This window comes from Saccopteryx leptura, chromosome 3 (genome assembly GCF_036850995.1).
Source record: "Saccopteryx leptura isolate mSacLep1 chromosome 3, mSacLep1_pri_phased_curated, whole genome shotgun sequence".
NCBI classification, from domain to species: Eukaryota; Metazoa; Chordata; class Mammalia; order Chiroptera; family Emballonuridae; genus Saccopteryx; species Saccopteryx leptura.
The window spans coordinates 247,045,590-247,068,403 of NC_089505.1; the positions used below are offsets into that span (position 1 = coordinate 247,045,590).

Below are 22,814 nucleotides of genomic sequence, written 5' to 3' on the forward strand. Positions count from 1 at the left end.
ATCTTGGCCAATCGAGGGAGACGCAACCGGAAGCTCGGAACTGATCGACATGCTCAGGCTTTCTCGAAGTATCGCGAGGTGGACTGTGAACGCCGCCGACAATCGATTGGCTAACGGGATCGGTGACGTCATACGCAAAACCGCCAGCCCTGCCCCGGGAGCTGTAAGCACGAGTTCCGTTTGAGGTTATCTTTGAGCTCGCTGATTAGGCACCATGAGCAAAGCTCACCCTCCCGAGTTAAAAAAGTAAGTATGTGCGAGGGCTGTGGGTGATTGGCAGCTTCTTTGTATTCCTTGAGTTCCTTAGATTCCCCTTCATTTCTGGCCATTGCGCCAGGCGTGCCTGTTCCGAGTCGAGGCCCCCAGATCCCAGCCAGGGTCCCGCGCTTCCGGGCCTGAAACCCGCGCAGAAGTTGTACTTTTCTGCTCGGTCGGCTTGGTTACCGAAGGCAGCTGTATTCTGCGGACTGGACCTAGCGGAAGTTCCCGGCCGCACGTCTCCCCCACGCTCTCGTTACTTGAAGATCTTGAATGCACCCTTTGTTGGTCATCATATATATATATGGCATCTTGTGTTAGAGCAGGTGACTGGAGAGTAATTCCATAAGGAACTAATGTGATTTGGGTAAAATGGATGTGTTTGATAGTATATGAGGAATCAAAAGCCACCCTAATCTTCACAGTGTGTTTGTAGCTGTTTATTATAAATCCCATTCCTTTTGCTTGCTTTCTTGTACTTAATGTTATACTTTAATGTAATGTGATATTTTGCTCTTTTAACAAAACTATGTGAGAACTTTTTTTTTCTAGTCAGAAAAGACTAGGTTGGTTTTTTCCTGCATTCAGTAAAATCAGTTCAAAGTAAGATCTTCCTCCTTTAAAATAGGATTCCCTTCCCTCATAAGTACGTAATTTTCTCTTATCTTTATACATGTAATGCCGGAATTCTGCGTGTAGTAGTTGGGTAGAACAAGGGATGCAAAATTCATCCGGGATCAGTTTGTGAGGGAGCCATCTGGTCTGTTTTGCCTATAGTTAATTTATTACCAGTCCTATAAAAAAGTTGGATTTAAGGAAAAGTTCATATTTAATAATTTTGCATTGAAGTGCACATTTGTTTTTTTGTCGAATTTATTGGAATGACGTTAATAAAATTACATAGATTTTGGTTGTATAGTTCTGTAATATGTCATCTCTACATTGCATTATGCGTTCACCACCCCAAGTCAAGCCTTCTATCACCTCTTATCCCCTCTACTTCCCCCTACCGCCTTTCCCTCTTGTGATCCCCATACTGTTTTCTGTGTCTATGTTGAAGTGCACATTTGTATCAGAGCCATCTTTTGTGCAAAAATGTGCATATTCCAGTCAGACCTGTTAAAGACAATTATGATTAATACCCACACTCCAGTTTTTATTAAATAATTTCTTCTGGGGGAAAAAATAAGTAAAGACAATTATGAAATTATAAGCCCTCACATTAAGAAAAATAGAAATTATTGTCATGAAAATGTTTACCTGAAGTTATTATTTTATTGGTTATCCAGTAAAATCTTGTATCCTTTGGATTCTTCAGGAACTGATGAAATAGTAATTATTCCTAACAAAAGGACCATTCACTACTTATAATCTTAGAATTCTTTTTGGAATCTTAACAGATATTTGGAAATTGCAGAGGATGAAACTAGTTTTAACACCTTTGTCTTCTCACTTCTGGATTTCATGAACTGTGAAATCCTATCAGATCTGCCTCCAGAATAACTTTCACGTTTTTTCTTCCTTTCCTACAAATGCCATCTTTTATACTTTTATATTCTCCTCCTGGTTTAGCATAACTCAATAGTTCTTAACTGGGGGATAGGGAGTCTGATTCTACCAGCATCTAGTGGGTAGAATCGAGAGATGCTGCTAAACATTCTACAATGCCCTGGACATCCCTTAATAAGAATTATACAGCTCACAAAAATGAGAGGATATTTTATCACTTCATATGAAGATTGACATATCTGGCCCCATATGTCAATATGCTGAGGTTGAGATACCCTGGCCTAACCAAATTCTCCATCCCACCACTAAAAATCACTGCCACAGTAATCTTGTCAGTAATTGACTGCTTTAATAACTTATTACTGGCTTAATGGATAGAGCAACGGCCTGACGTGTAGAGGTCCTGTGTTTGATCCCTGGTCAGGGCACAGGGAACACACAAGAAGCGATCATCTGCTTCTCCTCCCCTCCCTCTCTATCCCCCCCTCCCTCTCTATCCCCATTCTCTTGCTCTTCCCCTCTTGTAGCCAGTGGCTGTTGGTTCAAGCATCTGTCCCAGACAGTGGGGTTGCCAGTTGGATCCTAGTAGTAATGTCTACAGGAGTCTATCCCCTCCTCTTACCTAAAAATAAATAAGTAAATAACTTATTGCTGCCTGCATAATAAAGGCCTGATTTCTTGACCCAGCATTCAGGCTCCTCCAGATGAAATCCAAGCACCAAATATTGCACACACTAATATTTGAGTGCCCTGTTCTCTAGCCAAATAGAACCATTTGTGTTTTCTCAAACTTTCTCACCTGCTGTGTAACTTCGAACAATTTACTTAACCTTTCTGAGCCTCAGTTCCCTATCTATAAAATGGTGGTAATGCTCATAATAACTTAGAAAGGTGTAATAAGAATTAAACTTATGTGTTATATGGCTTATGTTTTCTGTAATATATCTTATTAAAATGGCTTATTGTATACTTTATAGTGTATTTCATTTATAAATGTATCTTGTTGCACCTACTGTCAGGCCCCATGTCTTATTAGTCTCTGAATTCTTCCATATTATCTTATACATTAAAATTGAATGAGCCCTGGCCGGTTGGCTCAGTGGTAGAGCGTCGGCCTGGCATGCAGGAGTCCCGGGTTCGATTCCTGGCCAGGGCACACAGGAGAAGCGACCATCTGCTTCTTCACCCCTCCCCCTTTCCTTCCTCTCTGCCTCTCTCTTCCCCTCCCACAGCCAAGGCTCCATTGGAGCAAAGTTGCCCGGGCGCTGAGGATGGCTCTATGGCCTCTGACTCAGGCGCTAGAATGGCTCTGGATGCAACAGAACAACGCCCCAGATGGGCAGAGCATCGCCTCCTGGTGGGCATGCCGGGTGGATCCCAGTCGGGCACATGCTGGAGTCTGTCTGACTGCCTCCCCGTTTCCAACTTCAGAAAAATACAAAAAAAATAAAAATAAAATTGAATGAAATTTCTTATTTTCTAGCCTATAACTGGAAGAGGTAAAAACTAGTTTGCCTACACAGCTTAATATTTTAATAGTACTCTGCTGAGATGGGATTTTCTGGTTTAAATTGTTTTGTTTTTGTTTTGTTTTGTTTTTTTGTATTTTTCTGAAGCTGGAAACGGGAAGAGACAGTCAGACAGACTCCCGCATGCGCCTGACCAGGATCCACCCGGCACGCCCACCAGGGGCGACGCTCTGCCCCTCTGGGGTGTCGCTCTGTTGCAACCAGAGCCACTCTAGCGCCTGGGGCAGAGGCCAAGGAGCCATCCCCAGCGCCTGGGCCATCTTTGCTCCAATGGAGCCTCGGCTGCGGGAGGGGAAGAGACAGAGAGGAAGGAGAGGGGGAGGATGGAAAAGCAAATGGGTGCTTCTCCTGTGTGCCCTGGCCAGGAATCGAACCCAGGACCTCTGCATGCCAGGCCGACGCTCTACCACTGAGCCAACTGGCCAGGGCCCTGGTTTAAATTGTTTAAAGCTCCAAAGCAGGGGTCAGGAACCTATGGCTCGCGAGCCCGATGTGGCTCTTGATGGCTGCATCTGGCTCACAGACAAATCTTTAATAAAAAAATAATAATAATGTTAAAAATATAAAACATTCTCACATATTACAATCCATTCATTTCCTACTGCTATTGTTCATGGTTGTGGGTGCCAATCACAGCTGTCCTCTGGGACAACACCAAATTTTTATTGGATAATGCATAACGTACACGGGTTGTTGTATGGCTCTCACGGAATTACATTTTAAAATATGTGGCATTTATGGCTCTCTCAGCCAAAAAGGTTCCCGACCCCTGCTCCAAAGTATGCATTTATTTTGCAAAAATGTACTTATATGTTAAAGAATAAACCTTAGCGACTCCTCTGGTTTCTGTCCCCCGGGACCAGAGGACCTCGTTGGGCGGGATGCGCTGTACTCAATAAAGCCTTTTACTATTCCACAAAAAAAAGAATAAACCTTAATATTAAATAAAACACTACTTATTGTCTCCAATATAAAATAGCTATTGGATTGGATGTAGTTTGATTACAACTTCTGATTTCTTTAGCATTTTGTTTGGCTTTGGAAATAACCAAGATATAATCAAATCTTTGTTTTTCTGTAGTGGCTATAAAATCCGGCCATTGAAAATTAGGTAATTATTGAACAGGAATGTTTCTATAATTCACATCAATATAAAGACTGAATTTAATGCACATTAATATATTATAAACCCATTCCGTTTTTACTGATTATCGTGCCCCTTCCTAAAATACATTGCTTTTGTATAAATACTCACTAAGGTGGCCCATCACTCCTGCATCCTTAACATCATTACTATTTTAAATTTCATTATTCCTGTTGTGTAAATATAATTTTAGCAAATTATATTGACTTACAAATTATTTTGAGAGAGAAGGGAGAAAGAGAAACATCCATTTGTTGTTCCTCTTATTTATGCATTCATTGGTTGATTCTTGTATGTGCCATGACCAGGAATTGAATCCACAATCTTGGCATATGACAATGACACTCTAAACCAACTGAGTTACCTGGCCAGGGCGGCTTGACTTGCAAATTATTATAGAATTGAACGTATACCTAATTTTGTGCTTATTTATGCTTAATTTAATTAAGTCAGTTATAATCTTTATGCCTTTGCTTTTTCAGATTTATGGACAAGAAGTTATCATGTAAGTTTTATTTTTTGTTTGTTTTTAATTACTTGCTTTTTACATGTGTCTTGGCAGTATACAATGTCGGAGTACCTTTATAAAGATTCAGAGCACACAGAGACTTGAATTTACATTTATTCAGTACGGAGGTTTATCAAAATCCTAATATTCAGTTTTATTTAACTTTTAAAATTTAATTTCACAGTACTTCAGACTTTTCATAATTTCATAAGATCTCTCAGCGTCACAAAATTAATGGGATTTTTCTCTTTTGTAATATTTGAAATTTTATCAACTTTTTTTGTTTTGTTTTGTTTTAAACAAAGGACCTAGACAAGGTCTGGGTGATAAAATCATGGTTTTAGAGGTAGGTAAACAACCTTCAGTTTGAATCCCAGCCCTACCACACAGGAGCTATATAACTTTGAACCAGTTGCTTAAAAGTTAGGATAATTCTACTTTATAGAATTCTTTTTTTTTTTTCCCCTTGGTATTTTTCTGAAGTTGGAAACGGGGAGGCAGTCAGACTCCCACATGCGCCCGACTGGGATCCACCCAACACGCCCACCAGGGGGCGATGCTCTGCCCATCTGGGGCATTGCTCTGTTGCAACCAGGGCCATTCTAGCACCTGGGGCAGAGGCCATGGAGCCATCCTCAGTGCCCGGGCCAACTTTGCTCCAATGGAGCCTTGGCTGCGGGAGGGGAAGAAAGAGATAGAGAGGAAGGAGAAGGGGAGGGGTGGAGAAGCAGATGGGCGCTTCTCCTGTGTGCCTTGGCCAGGAATCGAACCCGGGACTCCTGCACGCCAGGCCGATGCTCTACCACTTAGTTTAAATGTGGAATATGTTTTATTTTACTCCATCAAATTTTTAATGAATACTTGATAATTGATGGCCAATTTAATTAAAACTTCTTTTTACCTTTTTATAGTGAAATTAAATGGTGGCAGACATGTCCAAGGAATACTGCGGGGGTTTGATCCCTTTATGAATCTTGTGATAGATGAATGTGTGGAGATGGCAACTAGTGGGCAACAGAACAATATTGGAATGGTGGTAAGTAAAGATGTGAAATTTGTCTTAGAGATTTTATTTTTTTGTTTGGAATAAACATTAACTTACCTTTTATCAAAGTCTTGGAATAAACTGAAGTTAGGCAAATTGCAGACAGGATTAAACTTTCCATCTTTCTTTGAGTTTAGCTTTTGGCAGTCATTCAACTATGATAATATCCCAGTTACCTTTAAGTTAAACCTGGATCTTATATAGAACCCTCTGAGGTCCTTGGACTTGGGAGTAGCTGTTGAAAATCTTTTTTTAGCTTTATTCTATAGTAGAGGGCTATAGTAGTCAGTCTTTATTAGAGCAGTAATTCTCCATCTTAATTGCATCTTAGAATCAAATTAGTTTGGGATCTAGCATACAGATTTTTTTAAGTTCCTCACATGATTATAATGTAAGGCAAATATTAGCAATTGGTACATGGTGTTTTTCAGCTGCTGGTCCATGGACCATTCTATCAGAAGTTTCATGCCAGTCCACTATAGAGTTCACCGCCCAGATGTTGTATGAAGATTATAGACCCAGTGATCTTAGTCAAATTTGCTTATGCTCAGGGTCTGTGAAGTAATTCTCCTATTTTCACTGGCCCTCAAGTGTAAAAAGGTTGAAAACCACTGGTATAGAGCATTTATAACAATCCAAGTTTTCCTTAAAAAAAAAAAAATAGATTTCACCCCAAAGCAATTAAAACTCTTTCGTAGTGCTTTTTTTCGATTTGGTTTTGGTCTTGGTTTACTTTTTGTTTGCTAAAATATTAATATGTAGTGAAGATTAAGAACGTGCTTATGAATTCTCAGATCTTGTAAAAATGCAAATACTAATCCAAAGTGTGGGTGGAACCTGAGATTTTGCATTCTGACAAGTGCCCATTTGATGCAGATTGATCAGGCCCCAGATCCCACTTTTATTTTATCTTTTTAATTCACTGATTTTTAGAGAGAGAGTGAGAGAGAAATAATCAATTTGTTGTTTCACTAATTCATGCATTCATTATTGTTTCTTGTATGTGCCTTGGCTGGGGATTGATCCCACAGCCTTGGTGTATTGGAGAATTGTTTTCAATCTTTTTTATGTGGGGACCAGTGAAAACAGGTTTATTTTGGGGACTGCTAATGCAGGAGTCACCCTGAGCATAAGCAAATTGAGTAAGATCATTAGGTCTTTGCCTGACCAGGAGGTGGCGCAGTGGATAAGAGCATCGGACTGGGACACAGAGGACCCAGGTTTAAAACCCTGAGGTTGCCTGACCTGTGGTGGTGCAGTGGATAAAGAGTCAACCTGGAAATGCTGAGGTTGCCGGTTCAAAACCCTGGGCTTGCCTGGTCAAGGCACATATGGGAGTTGATGCTTCCTGCTCCTCCCCCCTTCTCTCTCTCTCTCTCTCTCTCTCTCTCTCTCTCTCTCTCTCTCTCTCTCTCTTTCCCCTCTCTATAATGAATAAATAAAATCTTAAAAAAAAAAAAAAAAGTAAAACTCTGAGGTTGCCCCCTTGAGCGCAGGTTTATCTGGCTTGAGTGAGGGTTCACCAGCTTGAATGCAGGGTCGCTGGCTTGAGCCCTAAAGTAGCTGGCTAAAGCAAGGAGTCACTTGCTCTGCTGGAGGCATCCAGTCAAGGCACACATGAGAAAGCGATCAATGAACAACTAAGGAATGGCAACAAAGAATTAGGCTTCTCACAACTAAGGTGTTGCAATGCGCAACAAAAAGCTAATGATTGATGCTTCTCATCTTTTGGTTCCTGTCTGTCTATCCCTGTCTGTCCCTCTCTCTGACTCTTTCTCTGTCTCTATTAAAAAAAAAAAAAAAGAGCCTGACCTGTGATGGTACAGTGGATAATAAAGCGTCGACCTGGAACGCTGAGGTCGCCGGTTCAAAACCCTGGGCTTGCCTGGTCAAGGCACATATGGGAGTTGATGCTTCCTGCTCTTTCTCATTCTATCTCCTCTAAAAATTAATAAAATAAAAATTTTTTTTAAAAAAGGTTTTTTTTTTAAAAAAAAAAAATTAGGCTTCTCATCTCTCTCCCTTCCTGCCTGTCTGTCCCTATCTGTCCCTCTTTCTGTCTCATTCATTAAAAAAAAAATAAGAAAGATCATTAGGTCTATAACCTTCATATAACATCAGGGCAGTTAACTCTCTCACGGACAAGCATAAAATTTTGGTGGACCAGTCCACAGACCAGTGTTTGAAAAACATTGCTAAGCAACTGAGCTACCAGGCAAGGTTCCACACTTTTATTTTTAATTGTGTATATAATCAACCTAGATTCACACCCAAATTTAAAAGTTGCAAGGATGGTCACAGTTGCAGCCACTCACATTGGAAGAAAACAAATACTGAGTTCTTCATTATAGGAGCAAACATTTCTACATCCATTAGGCCATAGTGGTGTGATTACTAAAGAAGAGTTTTTGATGTTTGTAAGCAAGACCCAGACTTTGAATCTCCCTCCTTTGGTAATAACGAGTGGGAAAGGTGAATCAAAAAGGACAACGTATCCTGACCAGGAGGTGGTACAGTGGATAGAGCATCAGACTAGGACAAGGAAGACCTGGTTTGAAACCCCAAGGTTGCCAGCTTGAGCACAGGCTCACCAGCTGAAGCACGGGGTCTCTGGTTTGAGTGTGGTATCATAGACATGACCCCATGGTCGCTGGCTTGAGTATGAGATCATAGACTTGTGCCCAAAGGTCACTGGCTTGAGCAAGGGGTCATTCGCTCTGCTGTAACCCCCTGGTCAAGGCACATATGAGAAAGCAATCAGTGAACAACTAAGGTACTACAATGAAGAATTGATGCCTCTCATCTCTCTCCCTTCCTGTCTGTTCCTATCTGTCCCTCTCTCTGACTCTCTCTGTCTCTGTCAGAAAAGAAAAGGACAGTGTAGCTTTAGCAAATCATAAAGCACAAAGACTTCTACAAGGTGATAAGAGTTCCTAATTGTTAGATTTGCTTTTTGCCTTACTATATATTTTCTTTTTAAGTTTGAGCGGTATAGGCCCTGGCTGGTTGGCTCAATGATAGAGCATTGGCCCCAACATGTGAATATCCTGGGTTTGATTCCCGGTCAGGACACACAGGAGAAGCACCTATCTGCTTCTCCATCCCCCTCTCTCTCTTTCTTTCTTTTCCTCTCTCCCTCTCTCTCCCTCCCTCCCCCTCCCTCTTTCTCCTTCCCCCTGTTCCTCTCCTGCAGCCATGGCTCCATTGAAGGGAGTTTGCCCCAGGTGCTAAGGATGAATCTGTGGTCTCTGCCTCAGGCTTTAAGAAGAGCTCAGTTGCCAAACAACAGCCAGATGGGCAGAGCATCGTCCCCTAGTGGGCTTACTGGGTGGATCCTGGTTGGGGTGCATGCAGTAGTCTGTCTCTGCCTCCCTCCTCTCATTGAATTTAAAATATATATATATTTTTTAGAACTAGAATTATAATTTCTTTTTCATTAATTTTTATTTATTGATTATAGAGAGAAAGAGGGAGGGAAAGGGAGACAGGATCATCAGTCTGTTTCTATAAAGGCCCTGATCAGGGAACAAACCGACAACCTCTGTACTTCTGAACAGTGCTCTTACCAACCGAGCTCTCAGACCATGGCTGTAATTTTTTCTTATGACGTTCCAATATTTGTGTTTCTGTTTATTTCAAATGTATTTTTTAAATTTTTTTCTTATTTTATGATTTGAGAGAGAGAGAAACAATGTATTTTTCCACTCCATCCCCTACCTCCCAAGAGAGACAGACAGACAGGAAGGGAGAGAGATGAAAAACATAACTCACAGATGTGGCACTTTAGTTATTCACATTGATTGTTCTCATACGTGCCTTGACCAGGGGGCTCCAGCTGAGCCAAGGACCCCTTGCTCAAGCCAGTGACCATGAGATCATGTCGACAATCCCATGCTCAAGCCAGTGACCTTGGTGTTTCAAACCTGGACCCTCAGTGCCCCAAGTCAACACTCTATCCACTGCACCACCACCAGTCAGGCTTGTTCCACTTATTTATGCATTTATTGGGTGATTGTTGTATATGCCCTGACCAGGGATCAAACCTGCAACCTTAGTGTATTAGGACAACTCTAACCAACTGAGCTACACAACTAGGGCCAAATATATTTTCATTACTGCATTTTGAAAAAGAAGTCTGTGGTTCAGGGCTGGAAGTACAGCTTAAGAGTCTCTAGATAGAAGACTGTCCCCTAAGTTTCATGTAAATCAACCTTTTCAGTTATATTTGCCTTGAGCTTCTGTTCAAAATAAACTATGGGCACATCATTAGCAATTTCTTATAAAAACAGTTTTCAAATACCCTAAGATTTCTTTTTATAAATTAGGAAATCTTGATTCTGATAGAGGCTAGATTAGGTTTTTAGTTTATATCTCAACTGATTTGCTAAAAGATTCAGAAAGACTTGACATCTGAAAATCCACTCTAATTTGGGAAGAACTTTTTAGGAAACTGACACTTCTCAGAATTTTATCAGAGACAGAATTGAGCCTAGATCAAGGATATTATTTTCAATTTCCCTCCTGAATTTTGATGGCCTTAATTTTCTTTACACAGAAATTGGTTAAAAGGAATGTCATTCCAAGTCATTCAGATAATGAGAACTTACTCTGTATTAGGCAGTCTGCTATTCCACTCCTGATGCTGGTGTGAGTAAATGTTTTTACTAGAGGAAACTAATTCTTGCATCTGAACACTTTGAAAATGAAATAATGATAATACATCTTTTTTTCTTTCTTTTAAGCTAGAGAGAGACAGGGAGAGATGAGAAGCATCAACTCTTAGTTGCGGCTCTTTGGTTGTTCATTGATTGCTTCACATACGTACCTTGACGGGTGGGCTACGGCTGAGTCAGTGACCCCTTGCTTGAGCCGACCTTGGGTTCAAGCCAGTGACCACAGCCCACGCTCAAGCGGGTGACCTTGGGGTGTTAAACCTGGGTCTTCAGCGTCCCAGGTCGATGCTGTCTCCACTGGACCACCACCTGATCAGGCTATATCAATTGTTTTTAATTAAAAAACATTCTAAAAAAAATGCTGCCCCTTTTTTTTTTTTTAGATTTTATTGGCACTGGAAGGTTGCTCAGTTGGTTAAAGTGTCCTCCTGAAATGACAAGGTTGTGGGTTTGATCCCCAGTCAGGGCACACACAGGAAGCAACCAGTGAATGTACGTGTGGAACAACAAATGAATGCTTTCCTTCCCCCTCCCCTCTCCCTTCCTATCTCTGTCATTCTAAATGTAATCAATAAATTAAAAATTAAGCCCTGTCCGATTAGCTCAGTTGGTTGGAGCATTGCCCAAGGTGCAAAGATTGCCAGTTTGATCCCTAGTCAGGGCACATATAGGAACACCTCATTGTTCCTGTCTCTCACCTGCCTCTAAAAAAAAAAAAAAAAAAAAAAAAAAGATTTTATTTATTTTTTTAACTTTATTTATTCATTTTAGAGAGGAGAGAGAAAGAGAGAGACAGAGAGGGAGAAAGAGGAGAAAGAGACAGAGAAGAGAAGGTGGGGAGGAGCTGGAAGCATCCACTTCCATATGTGCCTTGACCAGGCAAGCCCAGGGTTTCTAACCGGCGACCTCAGCATTTCCAGGTTGACGCTTTATCCACTGCGCCACCACAGGTCAGGCGATTTTATTTTATTTATTGATTTTGCAAAGAGAAGAGAGAGAGAGGAAGGTGGAGCAACAAGTATCAATTCATAGTTGCTTCACACTTTAGTCGTTTGTTGATTGCTTGTCATATGTGCTTTGACCATGCAAGCCCAGGGTTTTACACCAGGGACCTCGGCGTTCCAGGTTGATGCTCTACCCTCTGCACCATCACAGGGCTAATGCTGCTTTTTAATACTTTGCCATCTTCTTACCATACTCTACTGTTAGACTCTGCCAGGCTCCAGGACACTCCCATCTGTTGTGTTCCTTTCCAGTCTGTCACCTATAATAATCACATACAAGTTCATTTGTTTATTTAACAGGTTTTATTGAGTTTTCTGTGTGCCTGCCTCTACTTTAGGCACTAGGGATATTATACCAAGCAAAGTTCCTGCTCTCATTGAAATGATAGTTGAGTGAGGCAGACATAGTATGTGTAATAAATAAAGCAAGCAGAATTAAGGGAGGAAATAGCTCCACTTTGAGTCTTACTCAGAATCTCTCTATTTTTAATAAATTGTTTTATTTACTCTCATCCCCTCCTGTCCTTTCTACTTGATGTGATCTCTGAAGGCAGTATGGTCTGTAGTCCACAAGGGGCTTTTAAAACAGGGTAGGGCAGGTTTAGTTTGTCATATGGAAAATAATACGATAATTAATAAACAGTAATACAAGAATAAACTGGGGCCTGACCTGTGGTGGTGCAGTGGATAAAGTGTCGACCTGGAAATGCTGAGGTTGCCGGTTCGAAACCTGGGCTTGCCTGGTCAAGGCACATATGGGAGTTGATGCTTCCAGCTCCTCCCCACCTTCTCTCTCTGTCTCTCCCTCTCTCCTCTCTAAAATGAATAAATAAAATTAAAAAAATAATAATAAACTGGTTTGCATCCTCACTAGTGTAAACCTATTTTTGCTAAACCCTGTATTCACAGACTCCTTGCCTTCTGTTTTGACTTATTTTTCTATCCCTCTTGAAATCATTTACCAGCCATTCAGCTTTGCTCTCATAAGTGTCCTGGCTTACCTACATTTATGGAATGCCTGTGTCATAACTTTCCTTTCTGCTTCTAAGCTCTCTCCCATTCTCTTATACAGTTAACCCTTGAACAACATGGGTTTACACTGCAGTTCCAACTATGCATGGATTTTTTTCAATAAATACACAGTATCCCTAGGTTCCACATCCACAGATTCAACCAACTGCAAATCAAAAACAGTATTTTCAATCCACGGTTGGAAGTTATATAAGGGACTTGAGCATCTGTGGATTTTGGTATTTGTAGGGGGTCCTGGGACCAATCTTCCTCAAGAGATAACTGGGGGCGTCAAAGCTATACACAGATTTTCAACTGCATAGAGGTCAGCACCCATAAAAGTCCCATGTTCAAGCATCAGTTGTCAATGCTGTTGCCAGAACAGTGGTCATTCCAACTGTGAAACTTTCACTGGCTCATTATTGGTAATCCCCTCTGCAGTCTCAGGATTGGTGTTTGGGGCCTTCTAAGATTGGGTACAGCCTGTCCAGGTGGTGGCGCAGTGGATAGAGCGGAGGATCCAGGTTCGAGACCCCAAGGTCGCCAGCTTGAGCGCTACCTCATCTGGCTTGAGCAAAAAAAGAAAAAGCTCACCAGCTTGGACCCAAGGTCACTGGCTCGAGTAAGGGGTTACTCGGTCTGCTGAAGGCCCGCCACGGTCAAGGCACATACAAGAAAGCAATCAATGAACAACTAAGGTGTCACAACGAAAAACTGATGTTTGATGCTTCTCATCTCTCTCCGTTCCTGTCTGTCTGTCCCTATCTCTTTCTGACTCTCTCTGTCCCTTTTAAAAGAAAAAAGGTGCAAACTATCTTTTTTTTTTCTGTATCTTTAATGCAAACTATATTTCCACTTCCCTTCATAACCTTTTACTGCAAATGAAAGTTTTAACCCCTGATAAGATATAGTTTCCTATTTTCCTTTCAAAATCCTACCCAATTTTCAAAACCCAGCTAAAATGCCATCTTCATAAAGCCTACATTTTGCAATTTGTTTTGATTGATTCCCTAAACTATCTTAGACCCATAAACTAACATGCATATTCTCTTATACCTGTTTTTCCCATTTTTTTTATGGATCCCTTAGGGGCAGTGATGAGCATGTAATGTTGAGTCCTGCAGTTTAGGAGGTGAAATGAGTGGAGAGTTGGTATCTCAAAAACATAGTTAGCCTTTGATCTAGAAGATGTGCATCTCATTTAAAAGGGCTAAAGATCCTGCACTGCTGGTGGGAATGCAGACTGGTGCAGCCACTGTGGAAAACAGTATGGAGATTCCTCAAGAAATTAAAAATCAAACCGCCTTTTGACCCAGCTATCCCACTTTTAGGAATATACCCTAAGAACACCATAGCACTGTTTCAAAAGGAGAAATGCACCCCCATGTTTATGTCAGCATTGTTCACAATAGCGAAGATCTGGAAACAGCCCAAGTGTTGTCAGAGGACGAGTGGATTAAAAAGCTTTGGTACATATACATTGATACTATGGAATACTAAGCCATAAGAAATGATGACATCAGATCATTTACAACATGGATGGACCTTGATAACATTATACTGAATGAAATAAGTAAATCAGAAAAACTAAGAACTATATGATCCCATACATAGGTGGGACATAAAAATGAGACTCAGAGACATGGACAAGAATGTGGTGGTTGGGGGGGGGGGGGGCACAAAGAAACCAGATAGAAGGGGACAGAAGACAATTTGACTTTGGGTGATGGGTATGCAACATAATCTAATGTCAGAATAACCTGGAGGTGTTTTCTCTGGACATATGTACCCTGATTTATCGGTTACCCCATTAAAAGAAATTAAAAAGGGGGGGCTAAAGATGGCTTCATGGAGTGAAGACTTGAGTTATTTGGTGTCCCTATGGCTTAAAACCCTCCAACTGACAAACCATTAATTTGGTGAAGGTTCTTTAATCATGATTGATGCCTATTAAATGATTTGTGGTCTCTTAATTTTTATTAATTTTAGCTTATTGTGTTTACATGGATTCAAATGTCTCACTGAATATAACACCCTAACCCCCACCCCTGTGTCCCTATTTATATCCTTTTTGCCCCCTTCCCCCTAACGCCCTCTCCCCTTCTCTCTGGGAGTTGCTGTCCTGTTATCTGTAACTCTGTGTTATATATATATATATATAGTTTCACTAATCCATTACTTCACCTTCTCTGATCTCATCCCCTCATCCCCCTTCTCTCTGACAGCTGTCCCTCTGGTCCCTGTGACCCCACCTCTGCCTCTATTCCGTTCCTCAGTTCACTGTGTTCATTAGATTCCACATATAACTGAGATCATATATATATTTGTCTTTCTCTACCTGGCTTATTGTGGTCTTTTCATTTTTATTTAATTTTTATTTACTGATATCAGAGGGAAAGGAAGAGAAACATCAATTTGTTGTTCCACTTCTTTATGCATTCATTGGTTGAGCCACGTGTGCCCTGACTAGGGATCAAACCTGCAACCTTGGCACATCTGGATGAGGCTCTAAACCAACTAAGCTTCCTGGCCAGGCCCTTGATTTGTGATCTTTTATAATTTACTTTTCTCTTTCTTAGGTGATACGAGGAAATAGTATCATCATGTTAGAAGCCCTGGAACGAGTATAATGGCTGTTTACCAGAGAAATTAACTGCTTCTACGTGTCCCCTCTCCACGGCACCTGTTTACTACTACACTATAAAAAGCGAGTCATGTACATTTTTCATATTGAACTTTTGTTAAATAAACTTTTGTATTGGTCAAAAATGCTTTCTCGGATATTCTAAACTTAGAAAGTAGGATATTAGGTCTGATTTTGTTGTTAACATGAACTATTCCTGGTTCACTGATTTTTTTCTAAAGATTTTTTTATGCATTAATATAGAAGAATCTGATTAAGGGTAAACATAGCAAAAATACCTTCTTCCTATCTTTTAACACTAAACAGAGATAAAGAATCTGCAAACCTAAATGAGTTTCATCTGAAACAACTAATTTTCAGCTCTTGTAACTTTTGATATACTTGGGCTTTTCCAAGTACATCTTCATTCCAAGTATCTAATAGTACAACAACAAAACAGGAAGTAATGATGTAGCTGTTTATTTTTAACATAAGGGAAAATAAGTTGAATGCAAGAATAGAATCAGAAAAACATTCCAGTGTGGCATTATTTATGGAGTCTAGAGTGGTGATAATTCTGCCCTTAATACATTCATCTAGTTCATAAGTTTTAGGGCACACAAACTGATGAAAGATCTGTTACACATGGTTGTATCATAAACCTAACCTTAAGAAACCTACCAAGCAAATGCTTACCCTGCTCTTTTGTGATCTGGTAGCCTATCAATCTTAAATCAATTTGAAACTCTAGAGAACGTGGTACACACAAGTGAGTACAGTGCTTGTAAAACAATATTGTGGTTTATATATATATCAAGGTATTTCCTATTTATAGAAAATGTGGGCCCTAGCAGGTTTGCTCAGTGGTAGAGCATCAGCTTGGCATGTTGATATCCCAGGTTTGATTCCTGGTCAGGGCACACAGGAGACTGACTGTTTCTCTTCCCCTCCCACAGCCATGGTTTGATTGGTTCCAGCAAGTAGGCCTCCACCTCAGGCACTAAATAAATGGCTGGGTTGCTGAGCAATGGAACAACTGCGCTAGTTGGGCAGAGCATCGTCCCCTAGTGGTCTTGCAGGGTGGATCCATCCCAGTCAGGGCACATGGGGGAGTCTGTCTCTACATCCCCTCCTCTCACTAAAAAATTTTTTTTAAATGTGTATGGCGCCTGACCTGTGGTGGCGCAGTGGATAAAGCATCAACCTGAAAATGCTGAGGTCGCCGGTTCGAAACCCTGGGCTTGCCTGGTCAAGGCACATATGGGAGTTGATGCTTCCAGCTCCTCCCCCCTTTCTCTCTCTGTCTCCTCTCTCTCTCTCTCTCTCTCTCTCTCTCTCTCTCTCTCTCTCTGTCTCTCCTTCTCCTCTCTAAAATGAATAAATAAAAAATTTTTTAAAATGTGTGGCAAAAGATCATCTAGAAGGATCAAATCCACTCAATAAGAGTTGGTGTGAAGTCCAAATACATTTTTATTCCAAATTTTATTTTTTCCATTTTTATTATTCCAATACATTTTTAAATCACTGAAATGGACAGGCTTACATTTTTTGCAACTACATAGAGCTCAATTGTAGAACTGTTTCTCAATGTGGTTCCAAGACCAGGAACAACATCACATAGAAACTTAATAGAAATGCAGATTTTTATATGCTACTCCAAACCTATTAAAAAATTCTGGGAGTGAGGACCAGCAATGTTTTAAGCCCTCCAGGTTGAGTCTGATGTATACTTGAATTGAAGAATGCTGCCTTTCTACCTCTGCATTTTTACCAGTCTCTTCTGTAAAAAGATGAGTAGAGTGGTCTGAAGTAAAGCTCTGATAGTATTTTTTTTAAATATTCTTTAATACTGTAATTGCAATAAAACTGACATGCTTGATATATTAATGACCTGTTCTGCTCTTTGAGGAAGCAATTTCAGATGCCCTGTTGGAAAACTTAAAAGTTTGATAAAATGGCAACACTTTAAATTGGTATTTCTTTAAATAAAAATATATCCCATTTCAAAACAATTCTACAGGTGATAAAAATTAACTATTTCATTAGTATTTACCGGTCTAGCATATATATATAATTATATACATTCTCTACACAATGTCTTCGTTCAAACCACAAAAGGAAAAATATAACTTTCTGTTTAAAAATAAAACTAGAAAAAAGCTGACCCTTTGACAAATTAAGTATTAATAGTACATGTTAACTTTGTTGTAGTTACTATTGAATTCACAAGCTTTTACTTATTCTGTCCCTACCAGTGACTAAGGACAGTCATTCATGATCTTCATACAGTAGATGTGGAACTGGTTCTCAAGTTTGGCTGCCTATTAGAATCACTCTGGAAGCTTTAACATCCTACAGGTGATTTCAATGTGCAGCCAAGGTTGAAAACTACCATCTTGTAAACCAGATTTCAGCAACCAGTTTGTCACTCAAAATGGTTCAGTAGCTTAAGAAGCATTTAACAAAAAAAAAAAAAAAAAGCATTTAACAGTTTGAATGTACACTGGATTTGATCGAGTATGGTGTCATTCTGAGTATCTTTGTGTTAACTGCTCTGGAAGAACCTAGGTTGCCTCTACTATTACACTGTCAATGCTTCTTTAAAGGTTCTTACTAGAGTTCTCAATAAGAGAAATCATTCTTCACAAAATGAATCTACTTTGATAATGGACTGGATTTCTTGGGACTTTTTTTTTAAGGCACTAAAATCCCTCTGGAGACATGTTAGACCGCCCCAAATAAGTGAGTCTCAACGCAGATTGCGTACTAGGAACTTGAAAAAGTTATACTGAGGTCCAATCCTCAACCCATTAAATCAGAATCTCTGATTGAGATGAGGGAGGGAGATGTCTATCCATATTTTTAGAAGCTCCATAGGTGAGGATTTGGTAATAGAATGCCAGTTTCTTCAATTAATAGTTTATATTTGCTTTTCATTTTACTGGAGATTTTTGTATAACATCTTAAGGTTATACTAACTCAGACTTCTGAATTTCACCCCTAAAGAAAAGACAAGCGGTCAAAAGAATACTGAAAGAGTCAAGGCTCTGAGTCAAGGCACATTTACTTTGCAAAAAGGTATAAATACTAAAGTCAGGAATAAGATACCAGCTCCCATGGTAGATTTCACCATGTGAATAAAGATCACATCCACCTGTGAAGTACACATGAACTACTCCCAACTAAAAGGTATTTAAATTCTTCCTCAAGTATTCGGCTTAAAATGCTCTCAAGTTTTGTTCCAAATCCAGGGCCTGACATACTGAATCAAAATCTCCAAAGGAGTTAGGGAATTCTATGTAACAAATTCGAAATTCTTACAATCAGACAAGTCTGGAAAACACTGTTGATGGATATTAAAGTAAGAGTTAAGAACTTTTGGAGATGGCATAAATGCAAGTTACACCTTCACACTTAATTAGACCCTTGTATTTTCTCATGACTCACTGGGATTAACTCTTCTTAATTAACAGCAAAATATCTGACTCAAAATCACCTCTGCTCAGATTGTACTCTTTTTTGCCAGTGATACTCTATCTGGAACCAAGGGGTGCAGAGAATGATGGTGTTATCTCATAGTTCAGTTTTCAGTTTCTCGTATAGGTCCTCTTGGTCAATCATGTCTGTGTGCCCATTCCAGCGGTGATAGGCAAGGAGAGCAGCGTTGTGGGCTGCAATGGCACTCATTTCCATGGCACTTGCTGCACACTCTATGCCACTGAGGTAATAGAGTCGATCATGCAGAATGATGGAGGGGCATTTCTCTGGAGGCTTATAGAAAGGATATGCAAGCCATTTCCGCTTCACAGTATAATCGGAGGACAAAAAAAGCTTTAAAATTTGCTCTTTAGTAAGAGGTTCTTTGGAAAAGGTCTTCCAAACATATGCTTCATCTGTTGACAGTTGAGGATTATTATCTTCTCTCACAGAAGCCACAATCCCAATGCTGTTAATAAACAAATCTGAATTATCAGTGATTAAGATTGTACTGAGATCAAAGTTATCTAAGGCTTTAGAGCTAAAAGTAGTTGAATTCAATTTCCCCTTAATAAAAGTTGTCACTATCTGTTTGTAGTGTTGATGGAATTCCTCAATTGGAGGATCAAAGTTGAGAAAAGTTATATTGGACATTTTTTGATTCAGTGGAGTGGCCACCAAGATGATGTCATAAAAGTCTGAACGTGTCTCAGCTCCAGTCTGGTAGACCACTTCATACATCTCTGTAGGGTTTCCTAGAGGAAGTGAGGAGACACATTTCTTTAGTGTTTCTAATATACTATATTTTACACCTGAAAATAATTCTGTACCTTCTTAATAGTTTATAATCCTAAGGAATTAAAGACTAGCCATTTAGATAACTGTCCCAAATTGAGGTCAATTTCCTACTTAGAATAAAATAATACCTTGTCAATAAGTACAAAACAAGGAATTTTTACATTTTTTTATATTTATATTACTGATTTGAGAGAGAGAAGAAGGGAGAGAACAACAGAGACAGCAACACCGATCTGTTCCTGTATGTGCCCCGACCAGTAATCAAACCGGCAACCTCTGTGCTTCGAGATGGTGCACTCTAGCCAACCAAGCTATCTGGAAAGGGCAGGAATTTTTACTTTTGAGATTTGTAAAACCCAGTGATGCCACTGTACGTACTTGAGTACATCTGGGAATATTTCTATGTGGCACAACACGTAATTTAAAATTCCATCATTTGGAAATGAGAAATGACAGAAGAGAGGTTTTTCTCCCTGAGCATTTTCTACAGGGGAAATTAAGAATAAAATAGGAATTGAAATAAAACTATAAAATTAGAAAAATTATTTTAGAAAAGGAATTCAAACTCACTTTTCTCCTTGGTCCTCGTTTTCTCCTCAATGTACATTACTGAGCCAGATATAAGATTGCCTTTGGAAGCCTGAAGAAGCCCAGAGCATACAAGTTTATTGCCACCTTCTACTGCCCAAAGGCCAGAATCAGTACCAGTGAGTGACACTGCCCCTGTCATCAGTGGGAAAAAAATGTTTTAATTCTAACTCAGTGAGAGGTAATCCACCCACTCTCCCCAATTAGATGAGTTCTGCTCCAAATGGCCCCAGGGGGCAAAATCACCCACCTCTGAGAACCATTCAACTAATAAAAGCTTAAGACTCCATAATGGCATCTACCTTTACATAATTTGGCCAACATTGCCTGAGGTTTCACAGAGAAAAGTAGTCTTCAACTCATGGCTTAGGTCAGGAACCACCATAATATCAGGTAAAACCCCTTAGAGCAGTGGTCCCCATCCTTTTTTGGGCCACGGACCGATTTAATGTCAGAAAATATTTTCACGGACCGGCCTTTAGGGTGGGACGAATAATGTATCACGTGATGGAGACAAGTGTCAAGAGTGAGTCTTAGACGGATGTAACAGGGAATCTGGTCATTTTTTAAAAATAAAACATCGTTCAGACTTAAATATAAATAAAATGGAAATAATGTAAGTTATTTATTCTTGGGGACCACTACCTTAGGGAACCAATGTCTATCACTGTTCCAAACTTGAGCTTACCCACAAAGCCATTGAGGTCTGTGCTTTGGCCGTAATTGACCCACATGACGGGAGCAACAATTTCATTGAGGAATTTCTCAGAGAAGCCTGCTTTCTGCAAGGTTTCTAGAAGTGTTCGGTTAAGCAATCCAAGGAAGTCATCCCCTCCTAGAGAGTGTAGTAAGCTTTCTACACTACTGAAGGCGTAGTCATGAGACTGGTAGCGGTAGATCCTTTTGAAAAAAAGAGAAATGGCCATTAAACACCAAACAAGATAATTGTAAGGGAATACATAAAGAAAGGAAACAGCATCATAAGACTCAAACTGGCTTTCATGCCCTGACCATTTGGCTCACTAGTAGAGCATCCACCCTGCATAAAGATGTCCTGGGTTTGATTCCCAGTCAGGGCACACAGAGAAGCAACCATCTGCTTCTCCATCTCTCCCCTCTCCCCCTTCTCTTTCTCCCTCTCTCTTCTGCTCCCACTGCCATGGCTCAATTGGTTTGAGCACATCAGCCCCAGGTCCTGAGGATAGCTCTGTGGAGCTTCCATCTTAGGTGCTAAAAATAGCTCAATTACAAGCATGGCCCAAGATGGGCAAAGCATTGGCCCCAGATGGGGGTTGCTGCGTGGATCCCAGTCGGGGCACATGCGGGAATCTGTCTTATCTCCTCTCACTTAGAAAAGGAAAAAAACAAAAAAACAGGCTTTCATGTTTCCCTCTGATGAGTTCCTACTTATCGTGTGAGATACACCTCAACCATTATCTTCCCAGGGTATCCCAGAAGTTCTTGGCCTTCCCTCTCCCTCCACCTAAGACCACTGTCCTTTGTATACACTCTTCTGCACTCATAAGGTCACTGGGAGCACCTTTAAAGAAGTGGGTATATCTTGTTCTCATTCATCTTTTTATCTTCCAGTCACACTTAGAATGTCTAAAATTCTAACTTTATCTTTCCACCAGGCTTAATCCTCTCCATCCACTCCCTATTTCAAACAAAAAATAATAGGTCACACCTAACATCCTACATGCCATCCTCACGTCATTCAGTTTCAAACTTAAACATTTTCACTTCTACTTTCTGCTTCCTCCACCCAAGAATGAAACCTTATCAATCTTTCTAATGTCTCCCTGGTTATTTCATTCTCTCTCCTTTTTTTTTTATTAAGTGAGAGGTGGGGCGGCAGAGAGACAGACTCCCGCATGCGCCCCAACCGGGATCCACCAGGCAAGCCCCCTACTAGGCAATGCCCTGCCCATCTGAAGCCATTGCTCAATTGCTCAGCAACTGAGCTATTTTAGCACTGAGGCAAGGCCATGGAGCCATCCTTAGCACCCGGGTCCAACTTGCTGACTGTGGGAAGGGAAGAAAGAGAAGAAACAGAGAAAGAGAGAGAGAGAGATCAGAGGGGGAGGGGTAGAGAAGCACATGGTTGCTTCTCCTGTGTCCCCTAACCAGGAATCAAACCCGGGATTTCCACACATGGGGCCAATGCTCTACCACTGAACCAACCCACAAGGGCCTAATTCATTCTCCTTTTCCTGATCTTGAGGATTTATATTCAAACTACTAAAATGAGTGACTGATCTACCTGCTTCTAACTTCTTTCACTAAATCTCCCAGAAGCCCTAAAATACTCTTCTTTTGTAATCTTCCTGCTTATTTAAAACATACTGCTGCCTGACTCAGTGGTGGCACAGTGAGTGGATAGAGCATCAACCTGGGATGCTGAGGTCTCAGGTTCAAAACCCTGAAGTTGCCAGTTTGAGTGCAGGCTCACCATCTTGAGCACGGGGTCTCTGGTTTGAGCGTGGGATCATCAACATTTTTCCATGGTCACTGGGCTTGAGCCTAATGTCTCGGGCTTGAGAAGGGGTCACTGGCTCCACTTGAGCCCCCAAGTCAAGGCACATATGAGAAACAATAAATGAACAACTGAAGTGACACAACTATGAGCTAATGCTTCTCATCTCCC

At 40.5% G+C, this 22,814-nt stretch overlaps 2 protein-coding genes across 3 annotated transcripts in view; one reads left to right on the forward strand and one right to left on the reverse strand.

Moving 5' to 3' along the window:
* On the forward strand, positions 1 to 17,727 carry SNRPG (small nuclear ribonucleoprotein polypeptide G). 2 transcript variants are annotated; one of them, XM_066378044.1, is made up of 4 exons: positions 1 to 246; positions 4,923 to 4,945; positions 5,860 to 5,984; positions 15,261 to 17,727. In XM_066378044.1, exons 1-4 carry the CDS (start codon positions 215 to 217, stop codon positions 15,309 to 15,311), a joined length of 231 nt encoding a protein of 76 aa, XP_066234141.1. In that variant the 5' UTR covers positions 1 to 214; the 3' UTR covers positions 15,312 to 17,727. The 2 variants fall into 2 exon arrangements, with proteins under 2 accessions (XP_066234141.1, XP_066234142.1); XM_066378045.1 differs by lacking the exon at positions 4,923 to 4,945 and having other exon boundaries at positions 3 to 246.
* The window catches only part of PCYOX1 (prenylcysteine oxidase 1), a 16,109-nt gene continuing 10,051 nt past the window's right edge, over positions 16,757 to 22,814 (reverse strand). Inside the window, exons 4-6 of the mRNA XM_066378043.1 lie at positions 20,856 to 21,067; positions 20,150 to 20,302; positions 16,757 to 19,536 (exon numbers count right to left, since the gene is read on the reverse strand). Of these exons, the coding sequence (XP_066234140.1) occupies positions 18,878 to 19,536; positions 20,150 to 20,302; positions 20,856 to 21,067 (1,024 nt within the window). The 3' untranslated portion in view covers positions 16,757 to 18,877. The remainder of the gene's footprint in view (positions 19,537 to 20,149; positions 20,303 to 20,855; positions 21,068 to 22,814) is intronic.